The sequence below is a fragment of the Mustela lutreola genome, chromosome 1 (genome assembly GCF_030435805.1).
Source record: "Mustela lutreola isolate mMusLut2 chromosome 1, mMusLut2.pri, whole genome shotgun sequence".
In the NCBI taxonomy this organism is placed as follows: Eukaryota; Metazoa; Chordata; class Mammalia; order Carnivora; family Mustelidae; genus Mustela; species Mustela lutreola.
This window is the reverse complement of record NC_081290.1, coordinates 13,136,104-13,151,513: the sequence shown is the minus strand read 5'-3', so window position 1 is coordinate 13,151,513 and position 15,410 is coordinate 13,136,104. Positions and strand designations below refer to the sequence as shown.

General features: G+C 39.1%; 1 protein-coding gene across 2 annotated transcripts in view; it reads right to left on the bottom strand.

Moving 5' to 3' along the window:
- CENPC (centromere protein C) overlaps window positions 1-15,410 on the bottom strand; it is a 104,996-nt gene that overhangs the window by 61,345 nt on the left and 28,241 nt on the right. For both annotated transcript variants that reach the window (XM_059160201.1, XM_059160195.1), the window contains exon 5: window positions 12,193-12,283. In XM_059160201.1, the coding sequence (XP_059016184.1) occupies window positions 12,193-12,283 (91 nt within the window). The remainder of the gene's footprint in view (window positions 1-12,192; window positions 12,284-15,410) is intronic.

Here is a 15,410-nt window from a genome sequence, read left to right as displayed (position 1 = left end):
ATAAAATTCCAAACAGAAAACTCACAATTCTACAGATAGTCAATTTACCCAAGATTTGAATAAATCTATATACAGCTAAAATAAAGAAGTAATTTTAGAGAAATCATGAGATTCAATCTTTAAAATCTAATCTAAAGACTAGATCTTTAGATCTAAGGCAGCCAGATGACCACATATTTATACACATACATACATATACAGAGACATAACAGATATGTATAGAGATATATAAAAGATTTGTATATGTGTATATATGTAAAGATATACATATAAAAATATTCTTTATACATAAAAGTTTATATACATACACATATACACATGTACATTTATATATATATATATATACATATATATAAATAAATAAAGAATATACATATTCTCTTAGGCTTATACCCTCAAATATCAAAGAAAAAGTAGAACTGTTGGGAAGTATTTATATTGATTCATACTCTGAAAAAGCAAAGATTAGGAGCACCTGAGTGGCTCAGTATCAGTTAAGCATCCAACTCTTGATTGCAGCTCAGGTCATGATTTCAGGGCGGTGAGATTGAGCCCCACGTTGGACTCCACACACAGCACAGAGTCAGCATGGGTTTCTTTCTCCCTCTGTCCCTTTCCCCGAACTCCCATGCACTCAACCTCTCTCAAATAATAAAAATTTTTTTAAAAAAGCAAAGATTAGGGGCGCCTGGGTGGCCCAGTGGGTTAAGCCGCTGCCTTCGGCTCGGGTCATGATCTCAGGGTCCTGGGATCGAGTCCCACATGGGGCTCTCTGCTCAGCAGGGAGTCTGCTTCCTCCTCTCTCTCTCTGCCTGCCTCTCTGCCTACTTGTGATTTCTCTCTGTCAAATAAATAAATAAAATCTTTAAAAAAAAATAAAAATTAAAAAAAAAGATGCTCCTCCACCATGGGAAGGAGATATTCCCAAATGTTTAAAAAAAAAAAAAAAAAAAAAAAGCAAAGATTAAAAATTTTAAATACAATCAAAAAGGAGCTTGTGAAGGTTATAGAACAAGAGAGTATACTCAGTTTTCTCTGTTTTTCCCACCAAATACAAGTAAGCTAATAGTACATATCCATCAAATAACAATAAGAGAACTCTAAGAGCTAGAAGGAAAGAGGCATATTTGCTAGGAACCTCAAGTCTTGAGCAACAAAAGACAGTACCTTCCCTTTATCTCCCACGAATCCCTAGACTGGGTTCTAGAGAGGTGTGCAACCCTGAACCACAAACAGGGGGATAAAAAACCCTGCATTCTCCATCCAAAAGACCTGGAAAAAGGAAACACAACAGAGACATAATGGGGAACCCCAACTCCCATTCCACAAGCTGAGCCACTAAATACTCCATTCTGCAGTGGCGCTATAAGAGGAGCAAAGCCTTCAACCATGCCAGGACCCACTCCATAAGTTCTAAGTTATAGTAGTAGCAGAGGAGCAAAGTCCTAGAGTAACCTTGTCCCTCAACCAACACTGTCCCCACTTTAACAATCAAGGACAGCAGACCATATGATCCACAAACAGCTGCAAAGTAGTGAAGCCTCTGAGGTCCCCAGCCACTGCCTCACAGGTGACACTGTGAAACACGGTTAGTACTGACAACAATGAGGGTACCAGTGAGCAGTCTAATCTAAAGCAGGAAGAACATAAAAGAACACTACACCCCCATCCCCCTGTCCTCTACCCAGTGATTTAAGAAGATCCAATCCCAACAGCTTCTGACCCCAACCCTCATTTGAATGAATGAGGACATGGGGTACTCAGGAAGCACCTTCCATTCACCTGACACAGCACCAGCAAGAACTAAGGAGGAATCTCAGCAGCATTAGGAAACAAAACAGAACAAAATACCACTGCTAGGACTCTAACACTTAACTGTCACTGGAAATAAAATCCACAAAAGTGAGCAAGAACCTACACATTAAACCAAGATGAGGAAACTATATGTTATAATAAACAATTTAAATACAAATACAATTAAATACAATCAAGAGTTTCCAAAAATAATTACCAAAATGTCAAGAATACAATAAAAATGACTGCTTATACCAAAAACCAGAAATATACAACCTGAATAAGAACAATATGATCAATGGACACAAATAGACAAGATGAATCAAATGTTGAAATTATTTAATAAGAATTTTAAAGTATACATCATAAAAAATATTTTAACAAAAGACAAACTCTCAAAGAAACGAGTTACAAAGGAAAATCAGTTTTTTGGATTTTAGCCCATTCTTTTCAGTGTGCAGTGGATCTAATTATTATTTTAATTTAAAATTTCCTAATGACAATGATGAACAATCAAGCCACAATGAGATTACTACTTCACACCCATTAGGATGGCTATTATCACAAAACACACACATGCACCGAAAGTAACAAGTATTGGTGAAGATGAGGAGCAACTGGAACCCTTATGCAATGTTGGTAGGAATGTAAAATTACACAGCCACTACAAGGAACAGCCTAGTGGTGCCTCAAAAAATTAAATATACAATTGCCATGCAATCCAATAATTTCTTTTTGGGGTATGTATCCAAAAGAATTGAAAGCAGAGACCGCAAGAGATATCTATACACTCCCATTCACAGCAGCATTATTCATAATAGACTAAAAGTGGAAACACAAGAGCAAACACAAGCAGGGGGAGTGAAAGGCAGGGGAGAAGCAGGCTCCCTACTGAGCAGAGAGCCCAATATGGGGCTCAATCCCAGGACCCTGAGATCATGATCTGAGCCGAAGGCAGTCACTTAACCAACTGAGCCACCCAGGCGCCCCAAAAACAGACTCTTAACTACAGTGAACAAACTGATGGTGACCAGAGTGGAAGTGGGTGGGAGGATGGGGGAAACAGGTGATGGGGACTAAGGATGGCACCTGTGAGGAGCACCACGTGTTCTATGGAAGTGCTGAGTCACTACATTCTACACCTGAAACTAGTATTAGATGGTATGTTAACAAACCGGAAGTTAAATAAAAACTTCTTTAAAAAAGATGAAAAGCTAAGATTCTACATTTACCATTAGGATAAGACGGACTTTTTAACCAAAACAAGGTCAAAAAATATAAAAGTCACACATCTGACAATTAAAATAAAAAATCTTACTCATCATATGGTTAAAGATACCATAAACAAAATCTGTAGAAGACAAGGGATCATTTGAACACCCACGAAATCAGCCCAAAAATGTAAGAAGATATATCCAGATCTCTACAGAGTTATGTCCAGCGGTTGGTTTTGAGGTATGAAGCAGGGAGCCGTGACTCTGTGAGCAGATATCGGAAGATAAACAGAAGGTGGAGGGAGCCTCTGGGATCCTGAGCTGCTGAGCACAAAAGCCTCCTGCACGGGGGACCAGGCAGAGACTCACAGACTGGTAGCAAACTGCAGGGAGAGGGTTTGGGGGCAGCCCCCAGACTGAAACCTGGAGCTGCAGGGGGGCAAGTGCAAACTGAGGGCAGCTGGCAGTTTCAGAAGCACAAAGGGCAGAGACATGCCTGAACCTGGAAGTAAAGACTGGTAATACTGCTGTGGGGCATACAACCCAGAACGCTCTGGTTTTTAGCAGCACAGACAAAAACAGAGTCAGTGTGACCTGGAGGGCTCTCTAGAGAAGAGACTGCGATCTCTCTGGTCTGAGTCAAAAGACTGGATACAGTCACTTCTGCTCTGATTCTTGGAAGAGACACAGAAAGCCGCTAGTGAAAGCGCCCAGCAAACAAAAGCCCCAAAAACCTAGTCTTCACTGAGCATCCCCCCCTGCCCACTGGAGGCAGGGCAACTCTGCCCAAACACGGTTGCCTGAGTAACAGTGTGGCAGGCCCCTCCCTCAGGAGACAGGCTAGAAGAACAAGAGGCTAACAACCCTAAGGTCCCTATAAAACAGGTGCATCTTGCTTTGGTTGTGGTCAATAGTCTGGACTCTGTACATTCCCTCAACCACGCCTCAAAAGAATGACTAAGAGAAGAAACCCCCAACACAGGAAAAATTCAGGGACTGTGACCTCTGCCACAGAACTAACTGATATGGATATGAACAAGATGTCGGAAATAGACTTCAGGGTAACAGTTATGCAGACAATAACTACAATGGAGAAAACGACTAATTCTCTAAGGGCAGAAATGAGAGCTGATTTGGCAGAACTTAAAAATGCTATCAATGAGATCCAATCTAATCTAGATACTCTAACAGTCAGGGTAAACCAGGCAGAAGAACAAATTAATGATCTAGAAGACTAACTGATAGAAAAGAAGGAACAGGAGGAGGCCTGGAACAAACAGCTTAAAATCCATGAAAACATTGAAAACAGAATTAGACAAATAAATAAAGCCATGAAACATTCCAGTGTCAAGGAATCTCAAGGCCATCTTAAGGGGAGTTAGGGGAGAGATTCCTTACGTACAGAGGGAGGAACATCAGAATAACGTCAGACCTGTCCATGGAGACCTGGCAACCCAGAAAGGGCTGGCAAGACATACTCAGGGTACTAAATGAGAAGAACATGCAGCCAAGAATACTTGATCCAGCAAGGCTGTCATTTAGAATGGATGGAGAGATAAGAGCTTCCAAGATTGGCAGAAACTGAAAGAATATGTAACCAGTAAGCTAGAGCTGTAAGAAATATTAAGGGGGGTGGAGATTTTCGAGGATTATTAAGTTAAGGGGGGGTTCATATGAAAGGAGTAAGACCCCAAGAATGATACAGAAATTTACAGAGACAAGCTATAGAAACAAGGACTTCACCAGCTTAACAATGACAATAAAATCGTATCTTTCAATAATCACTCTCAACATGAATGACGTAAATACTCCCATAAAATGGTACAGGGTCGCACACTGGATAAAAAGACAGGACCCATCCATATGCTGTCTAAAGAAGACTCATTTTGAACTTAAAGATACATCCAGACTGAAAGTGAAGGGATACAGAAGCATCTTTCATGCCAGCGGGCTTCAAAATAAAGCTGGGGTGGCAACTCTCATATCAGACAAATTAGATTTTAAGCTAAAGACCGTGGTTAGAGATACAGAAAGACACTATATCATTCTTAAATGGTATATCCAGCAAAAAGATCTAACAATTGTAAATATCTATGCCCCCAACATGGGAGTAGCCAACTGTTAACCAAAATAGAAACATATTGATAATAATACGTTAATTATAGGAGCACTCAACAGTCCATTTCTCAGCAATAGACAGATCATCTAAGCAGAAAATCAACAAAGTGCTTTAAATGACACACCGGGCCAAATGGCCCTCACAGACATATACAGAACCTTCCACCCTAAAACAACAGAATACTCACTCTTCTTGAGCACACAGGCAACTTTCTCCAGAAGAGACCACATTCTGAGTCACAAATCAGGTATCAACCCATACCAAAAGACTGAGAGACTGAAATTATTCCTTGCATATTCTCAGACCACAGTGCTCTGAGACTGGAACTCAATCACAAGAAAAAGTTTGGAAAAAATTCAAACACTTGGAAGCTAAAGACCATCCTGCTTGAAATGTTTGCGTCAATCAGGAAATCAAAGAAGAACTTAAACAATTCCATGGAAACCATGGAAAACACATTGGTCCAAAACCTATGGAATATGGCAGAGGCATTCCAAAGGGGGAAATATATAGCCATCCAAGACTCACTCAAAAAAAAAAAAAAAAAAAACACAAGAAAATCCTAAATACATGAACTCTCTTTACACCTTAAAGAGCAGGAGAATCAACAACAAATTAAGCCTACCTACACACAAGAAGGGAAATAATTAAGATTAGAGCAGAGACCAATGAATTAGAAGCCAGAAATACAGTAAAACACAGAAACTAGAAGCTGGTTCTTTGAAAGAATTAATGAGATCAATAAAACCACTGGCCACACTTAATCTAAAAGAAAAGAGAAAAGGAGTCAAATTAATAAAATTATGAATGAAAGGGGAGAGATCACAACTAACACGAAGGAAACAGAAACAATTATCAGAAATTATTATCAACAGCTATATGCCAATAAATTAAGCAACCTGAACTGGATGCATTCCTAGAAACCTATAAACTACCAAGACTGAAACAGAAATTGACAACCTGAATAGACCAATAACCAGTAACGGGATTAAAACAGTGATCAAAACCCTCCCAAAGAACAAGAGTCCATGACCTCACGGATTCCCTGAGGAATTCTACCAAACATTCAAAGAAGAAATAATACCTGTTCTCCTGAAGCTGTTTCAAAAAAAAAAAATAGAAACAGAAGGAAAGCTTCCAGACTCTTTCTATGAGGCCAGCATTACCTTTATCCCAAAAGCAGGCAAAGACCCCATCAAAATAGAGAATTTCAGACCAATATCCCTCATGAATATGGATGCCAAAATCATCAGCAAGATCCTAACTAATAGGATCCAACTGTACATTAAAATGATTATGCACCACACAACCAGGAAGGATTTACCCCTGGGATGCAAGGGTGGCTGAACATTGTGAATCAATCAATGTGAGAGAATACATAAATAAGAGAAAAGAACCACATGGTCCTCTCAACTTATGCAGAAAAAGCATTTGCAAAATACAGCATCCTTTCCTGATTAAAACTCTTCACAGTATAGGGAAAAAGGGAACATTCCTCAGTTTTATAAAATACATCTATGAAAAACCCACAGCGAATATCATTCTCAATGGGGAAATGTTGAGAGCCTTTCCCTTAAGATCAGGAACATGACAAGGATTCCCATTCTCGTCACTACTGTTCAACAAAGCACTAGAAGTCCTAACAACTAGTCAGACAACAAAAATAAATAAAAGGTATTCAAATGCAAAGAAGAAGTAAAACTCTCTCTCTTCACAGATGACATACTTTCTGTGGAAAACCTGAAAGACTCCACTCCCAAATTACTAGACCAAAGCAATTCTGTAATGTGGCAGCATAAAACACCAATGCACAGAAATCATCAGTTACTTTCTTATACACTAACAATGTAACTGTAAAAAGAGAAATTAGAGAATTGATTCTATTTATTATAGCACGAAAAACCGTAAGATACCTTGGAATAAACCTAACCAAAGAAGTAAAGGATCTAGGGGTTCCTGGGTGGCTCAGTGGGTTAAGCCGCTGCCTTCGGCTCAGGTCATGATCTCGGGGTCCTGGAATCGAGTCCCGCATCGGGCTCTCTGCTCAGCAGGGAGCCTGCTTCCCTCTCTCTCTCTACTGGAGATCTCTCTCTGTCAAATAAATAAATAAAATCTTAAAAAAAAAAAAAAAGAAGTAAAGGATCTATACTTTAGGAACTACAGAACATTCATGAAAGAAATCGAAGAAGGCATAAAAACAAAAAACGGAGAAACATTCCATGCTCATGGATTGGAAGAATGAACATTGTTAAAATGTCTATGCTGCCCAGAGCAATCTATACTTTCAACCCCATCCTGATCAAAATACCAATGGCATTTTTCAAAGTGCTGGAACCAAAATCCTAAAATTTGTATGGAACCAGAAAAGACTCCAAATAGCCAAGGAAATGTTGAAAAGAAACACAAAGCTGGAGGAATCATGTTGCCTGACTTCAAGCTGTATTACAAAGCTGTAATCATCAAGACAGTCTACTGGCACAAAAACAGACACAGAAACCAATGGAACAAAATACAGACTACAGATATGAACCCTCAACTCTATGGTCAACTACTCTTTGAAAAGGCAGGAAAAAATATCCAAGGCAAAAAAGTCTCTTCAATAAATGGTGATGGGAAAATGGGATAGCGATATACGAAGAATGAAACTTGACATTTTCCTATACCATACACAAAGATAAACTCTAAATGGATCAAAGACCTCAAGATGAGACACGAATCCATCAAATCCTAGAGAAGAACACAGGCAGTAACCTCTTCAACATTGGCCATGGCAACTTCTGTTAAGACACATCTCCAAAGTCAAGGGAAACAAAAGCGAAAATGAACTTTTGGGACTTCATCAAGATAAAAAGTTTCTGCACAGCAAAGGAAACTGTCAACAAAACTAAGAGGAAACCCATGGAACGGGAGAAGATATTTGCAAATGACACTATAGACAAAGGGCTGATATCAAAGATCTATAAAGAACTTCTCAAACTCAACACCTAAAATACAAATGATCAAGTCAAAAAATGGGCAGAAGACATGAACAGTAAGTTCTCCAGAGAAGACATACAAATGGCTAACAGACACATGAAAAAACATTCATCATCATTAGCCATCAGGGAAATTCAAATCAAAACCACACTGAGACTTTTGGGTTTTCCACATATAGTATCATATCATCTGCGAAGGGCACTCCAAAACTGCTAGAACTTGTACAGGAATTCAGTAAAGTGTCAGGATATAAAATCAATGCACAGAAATCAGTTTCTCTACACCAACAACAAGACAGAAGAAAGAGAAATTAAGGAGTCAACCCCATTTATAATTGCACCCAAAACCACAAGATACCTAGGAATAAACCTAACCAAGAGACACAGAATCTATACTCAGAAAACTCATGAAAGTACTCATGAAAGAAATTGAGCAAGACACAAAGAAATGGAAAAATGTTTCATGCTCCTGGATTGGAAGAATAAACATTGTGAAAATGTCTATGCTACCTAAAGCAATCTACACATTTAATGCAATTCCTATCAAAGTACCATCCATCTTTTTCAAAGAAATGGAACAAATAATTCTAAAATTTATATGGAACCAGAAAAGACCTCGAATAGCCAAAGGGATATTGAAAAAGAAAGCCAACGTTGGTGGCATCACAATTCCGGACTTCAAGCTCTATTACAAAGCTGTCATCATCAAGACAGCATGGTACTGGCACAAAAACAGACACATAGATCAATGGAACAGAATAGAGAGCCCAGAAATAGACCCTCAACTCTACGGTCAACTAATCTTCAACAAAGCAGGAAAGAATGTCCAATGGAAAAAAGACAGCCTCTTCAATAAATGGTGTTGGGGGGGCGCCTGGGTGGCTCAGTGGGTTGAAGCCTCTGCTTTCGGCTCAGGTCATGATCCCAGGGTCCTGGGATCGAGCCCCGCATCGGGCTCTCTGCTCCAGGAGAAGCCTGCTTCCTCCTCTCTCTGCCTGCCTCTCTGCTTACCTGTGATTTCTCTCTGTCAAATAAATAAATAAAATCTTTAAAAAAAAAAAAAAAAAAAAAAAAATAAATGGTGTTGGGAAAATTGGACAGCCACATGCAGAAAAATGAAATTGGACCATTTCTTTACACCACACATGAAAATAGACTCAAAATGGATGAAGGACCTTAATGTGCGAAAGGAATCCATCAAAATCCTTGAGGAGAGCACAGGCAGCAACCTCTTCGACCTCAGCCGCAGCAACATCTTCCTAGGAACAACGCCAAAGGCAAGGGAAGCAAGGGCAAAAATGAACTATTGGGATTTCATCAAGATCAAAAGCTTTTGCACAGCAAAGGAAACAGTTAACAAAATCAAAAGACAACTGACAGAATGGGAGAAGATATTTGCAAACGACATATCAGATAAAGGACTAGTGTCCAAAATCTATAAAGAACTTAGCAAACTCAACACCCAAAGAACAAATAATCCAATCAAGAAATGGGCAGAGGACATGAACAGACATTTCTGCAAAGAAGACATCCAGATGGCCAACAGACACATGAAAAAGTGCTCCATATCACTCGGCATCAGGGAAATACAAATCAAAACCACAATGAGGTATCACCTCACACCAGTCAGAATGGCTAAAATCAACAAGTCAGGAAATGACAGATGCTGGCGAGGATGCGGAGAAAGGGGAACCCTCCTACACTGTTGGTGGGAATGCAAGCTGGTGCAGCCACTCTGGAAAACAGCATGGAGGTTCCTCAAAATGTTGAAAATAGAACTGCCCTATGACCCAGCAATTGCACTACTGGGTATTTACCCTAAAGATACAAACGTGGTGATCCAAAGGGGCACGTGCACCCGAATGTTTATAGCAGCAATGTCCACAATAGCCAAACTATGGAAAGAACCTAGATGTCCATCAACAGATGAATGGATCAAGAAGATGTGGTATATATACACAATGGAATACTATGCAGCCATCAAAAGAAATGAAATCTTGCCATTTGCGACAACATGGATGGAACTAGAGCGTATCATGCTTACCGAAATAAGTCAAGCGGAGAAAGACAACTATCATATGATCTCCCTGATATGAGGAAGTGGTGATGCAACATGGGGGCTTAAGTGGGTAGGAGAAGAATCAATGAAACAAGATGGGACTGGGAGAGAGACAAACCATAAGTGACTCTTAATCTCACAAAACAAACTGAGGGTTGCTGGGGGGAGGGGGTTTGGGAGAAGGGGGTGGGATTATGGACATTGGGGAGGGTATGTGCTTTGGTGAGTGCTGTGAAGTGTGTAAACTTGGCAATTCACAGACCTGTACCCCTGGAGATAAAAATATATGTTTATAAAAAATAAAAAATTTAAATAAATAAATAAGTAAATAAATAAAATTTAAAAAAAAAAAAAAAACACACAGAGATACTACCTTACACCAGTCAGAATAGCAAAAATTGACACGGCAAGAAACGAGAGGCTGTGGAGAAAGGGGACCCCCTCCTACACTGTTGAAAGGAATGCAAGTTGGTAGAGCCCCTTTGGAAAATGTGTGGAGATGCCTCAAAAAGTTAAAAATAGAGCTACCCTATGACCCAGCAATTGCACTACTGGGAATTTACCCCAAAGATACAGATGTAGGGAAAAGAAGGGTCATATGCACCCCAATGTTCATAGAGGCAATGTCCCCAGTAGCTAAACTACAGAAAGAGCTGAGATGCCCTTCAACAAATAAATGGATAAAGATGTGGTCCATATATACAATGGAATATTACTCAGCCATCAGAAAGGACAGATAGCAACTTTTGCATCAACATGGATGGGACTAGAGGAGATTATGTTGAGTGAAATAAGTCAAGCAGAGAAAGTCAATTATCATATGGTTTCACTTATCTGTGGAACATAAGGAGTACCACAGAAGACATTAGGAGAAGGAAGGGAAAAATGAAAGGAAGGAAATCAGAGGAGGAGACAAAACATGAGAGATGGGACTCTGGGAAACAAACTGAAAGTTTTAGAGGGGAGAGGGAAGGGGGATGGGTTAGCTCAGTGATGGGTATTATTAAGGAGGGCACATATTTCATGGAGCACTGGGTATTTTACAAGAACAATGAATAATGGAACACAACATCAAAAGCTAATGATGTACTGTATAGTGACTAACATAACAAAATAAAAATTAAATTTTAAAAATGTAAATAAACTTTTCAAAGTAACAGCACATATGACTAATTAAAGGAAATGAACAAAAAAAGAGAGGAAAAGAACACTACCTATGTGTATACAAACATTGAAATCATGTTGTATACTTGAAGCTAGCTAACATAATGTTACAAGTCATTTATACCTCAGTTTAAAAAAAATGCTCACAAAGCCCATGGAGAGGGGTGCCTGGGTGGTTCAGTGGGTTAAGCCTCTGCCTTTGGCTCAGGTCATTATCTCAGGGTCCTGGGATCGAGCCCCCTCATCAGGCTCTTTGCTCAGTGGGGAGCCTGCTTCCCTCTCTCTCTGCCTGCCTCTCTGCCTACTTGTGATCTCTCTTTGTCAAATAAATAAAATCTTGGCGTGGGGGGATGAAGCCCATGGAGGGCCATGTGAAAAGCAATTAAGGCTTCCTGCTCACATCCAGCCCCATGTGAGTCATCTTGGAACTATATCCTTAACCCCTCAAGCCCACAGATGACTGCAACACTGGCCAACATCTTGACCACCACCTCATGAAAGACTGCAAACAAAAACCATCCAATTACTAAGCTGCTTCTCAATTCCTGATCCACAGAAATTATGTGAGATAATATTTATTATTTGTTAAAAAAAAAAAAGCCAAATCTATTTGAAAATTCTTAAAACTATAGCCCTATAATAATTCTTAATGTCTCTTACTGTATCCTAATAATCAATGTTCTTACCACTAAAACAAAGAAACAAATATTCAAATAAAGTTTATTTTTCATGTGAAAAAAAAACAAACACTACCTACTTTGCCTAGGCTAACCCATGAATTTGTCACCCAAGCCAACACATGCAACACTTTCAGCACCTCCTTTTAAATATGTCTAAGTAAATAATATCCATGGGGATGCCACCAACCTGATCTGCTGTCAACTTCACTTGGAACAGAGGCTTCTTTCTTCCTTAAAGAAACTGGAACTGAATTCAGATGAGATTTCTGGCATTCAGCCTAAAAGATATATAACATTAGAGCAATTAAAAATTAGTAATTCTGATTAAATACAATTGTTTTTAAATTGGAAAAAAAAGTATTTAAAAACAATAAACCAGGGCGCCTGGGTGGCTCAGTGGGTTAAGCCGCTGCCTTTGGCTCAGGTCATGATCTCGGGGTCCTGGGATCGAGTCCCGCATCAGGCTCTCTGCTCAGCAGGGAGCCTGCTTCCCTCTCTCTCTCTCTGCCTGCCTCTCCATCTACTTGTGATTTCTCTCTGTCAAATAAATAAATAAAATCTTTAAAAAAAAAAAACAACAATAAACCACACAGCGGGATACACTGATGCTGCAGAAGAATGTATATTTCTTACACAGAGGGATGGGTACATAAGTGCTCATTTATATTATTTTTAATAACGTTACATAATATCTTTTCTTCTGTAAATTTGAAATATACCAAGTCATAAATTTTACAAATCTAGAAAAGGGAAATCTCATTCATACATTACAAGTGGCAAAGAAAACTGGTAAAATCATCTTGCAGAAAAAATTGACAATATTTAACAATTTCATTTGAAATGTGCATATCCTACAGAAATACAGTTTACAACAGGTGCGCAAAGAGGCATGGACAAAGGTGCACATCAGTGTACATGAGTGTAATAATGAATAGATGGAAACAAATCTACCAGTTGGGGAATATATAAATAAGGAAGCCACTGCACTGTTGTTCAGTGAATACACTATGAAACTCAATTATATAAAGAAACAAAAGCAAGTTTTCACTATATTCTGTTCCTCTTAAAACCTCATTAGGATTTTTTAAAATGTATAAACCCAGAAGTATGAGGAGAAAGACAAGGGAACAGATGGCAGATGTCAACAAACTTTTCTTAAATTGGAAAGCAGATCAGCAGCAACTAATCAGTCCAGAGAGAGGTGAAACATGCTGAGAAAGCACAGAAGGAGACAGATTAATACTTATGGAGAAACCAGTAAGATCAGTAATTAGATGTGCAAGGCACCTCTAAAAGACGGGTTCCAAGTGAGGTCGAGGAATAGAAGAGTTGCTAAAAGTAGGTACAAGAAGCAGTCAGAGTCACGGAGCCTCTCCTCTTCCAACCCTGTCATATTAGATGTTTACTCTCCTGAGTTCCAGAATCAGAGAAACTATAGACTCAGACATAGCCGAAAGTAAAAGTAATACAGTAGAAACAGAGATATTAAGTGGAAGCATCCAATTGTACCTTCCCTCTGCCTCACATGGCTGAGAACATTTGTAGTTAGAATCAGACTCCCAAGCAGGACACATGTGTCAGAAAAACGTACCAAGCCAAGTTTTTAAAAAAAACCTGTAGATAGTAACACCTGGACATCCACAGTGACATGGCCCAGACAGATCATAGCACAGTAAAATCTACCAAGGCACAAATTTTACTGCATAAATAGAACTTTCAATCACCATTTTAATTTTCCATTCAAATATGAAGAGACCACTAAGATTCACTGGACATACGACAAAAGGCTCTAGTACAAAAAGGCAAGGAATTTGCAAGAAACAGAAACTGTAAAAAGAAATCTTAATGAGAGGAGTTAGAGGAGGGGTGCCTGGGTGGCTAAGTGTGTTAAGCCTCTGCCTTCGGCTCAGGTCATGATCTCATGGTCCTGGGATGGAAACCCATATCAGGCTCTCCGCTAAGCAGGGAGCCTGCTTCCTCCTCTCTCTGCCTGCCTCTCTGCCTACTTATGATCTGTCAAATAAATAAATAAAATCTTTTTTTTTTAATTTTTTAAATAAAAAAAAAAGAAGAGTTAGAGGAATCTAACATCAAGGAATATCATGAAATTTCTAATCACTAAAAGGAGGGACACCTGGGTGGTTAAATCGGTTGAGAGTCTGACTCTTGATTTCAGCTCAGGTCACAATATCAGAATTGTGAAATCGAACCTCAAGCCTGTATGTCAATATCCTGGTTGTAATTCTGCAAGTACAGTTTTACAAGATGTTACCCATAGAGGAAACCAGGTAAAGGCTTGCACTCAATACCTTATAGCTGCTTGTTAATTTATAATTATCTCAATACAAAAAACTTAATTAGCAAAATAAGTTAGTAGAGTTCCCAAAATCTTTCTATAGAGTAGAAAGAAATCTTATCTCTTTTTAGGCAGATTGGACTGAAATGAACAGATCCTCACTCTCTCATGGATTAAGATGGGTCAGTCTAAGATGAAATTTTAATGAGACCAATCCATTCCTAGACTACCCTGTTCTTCAGAATGAGGTCTCCTGGGAAACTGAGAGCCAGGTAAGTCACCTTAGCCCTTAAATATTGGGAGACATCAGTTCTGTCCTGTGAAGGTTTCTGTTCAACTTTTTAGCCTCTTGCCTCAGACTGCTTCAATATCTGGCAATTGCCTTCCTGGCATAGCAAGACTATATATGTCACTCCACCTAACTGGCTCAGGATTCTGTGCCAGGCCCAGAACTTACAAATGTTCTTTAAGGAAAGTGCCTACCCATTTGGAACATCCCTGGAATCCAGTCTCTCATGCCATCTCAGCACAGCTGAGAAAAACTACGCTTTCCCACATAGACTCTCTCTGTGTGGGTAGGCCTAAAGCCCTCAGCTTTTGCACCAAATAAGCTAACACCCTTCTAAGGAAAGAAAAAGATTAATAATCATCAACTCATCTCAAGATTCTTCTCTCTTTGGAATTTTATCCAGCCTGTGTTCTTACCACAGCTCCCCATGTCTCTAAAATTAGAATTTGTTTGCATTTCATTCTTTTTAGCTTTAACAGCAGAAATGTTGGCCTACTGCAGTCTGTCCCTTCCTACCGAGGAGTGAAAGCCCTAGCATAACTTTGATACCAAAGCCCTATAAAAACATTTTGCAAAAAGAAAGAAAAGACAATACTGTTCATGAACATAGATGCAAATGCTTCATATACTAGCAAACTAATTTAAAAAGGTTAATACTTTATGACCAAGTCAAATTTATCTCAGAAAACTTAAGGTTGATTTAACTTTCAAACACCAGTACTATATAATTTACCACATTAAAGAGAATCTCTCTAATTCTGGATCTGTTTTCAGTCTTTGGAACCAAAAAGCTATATATACCTGATCCCTGAACAAGGGT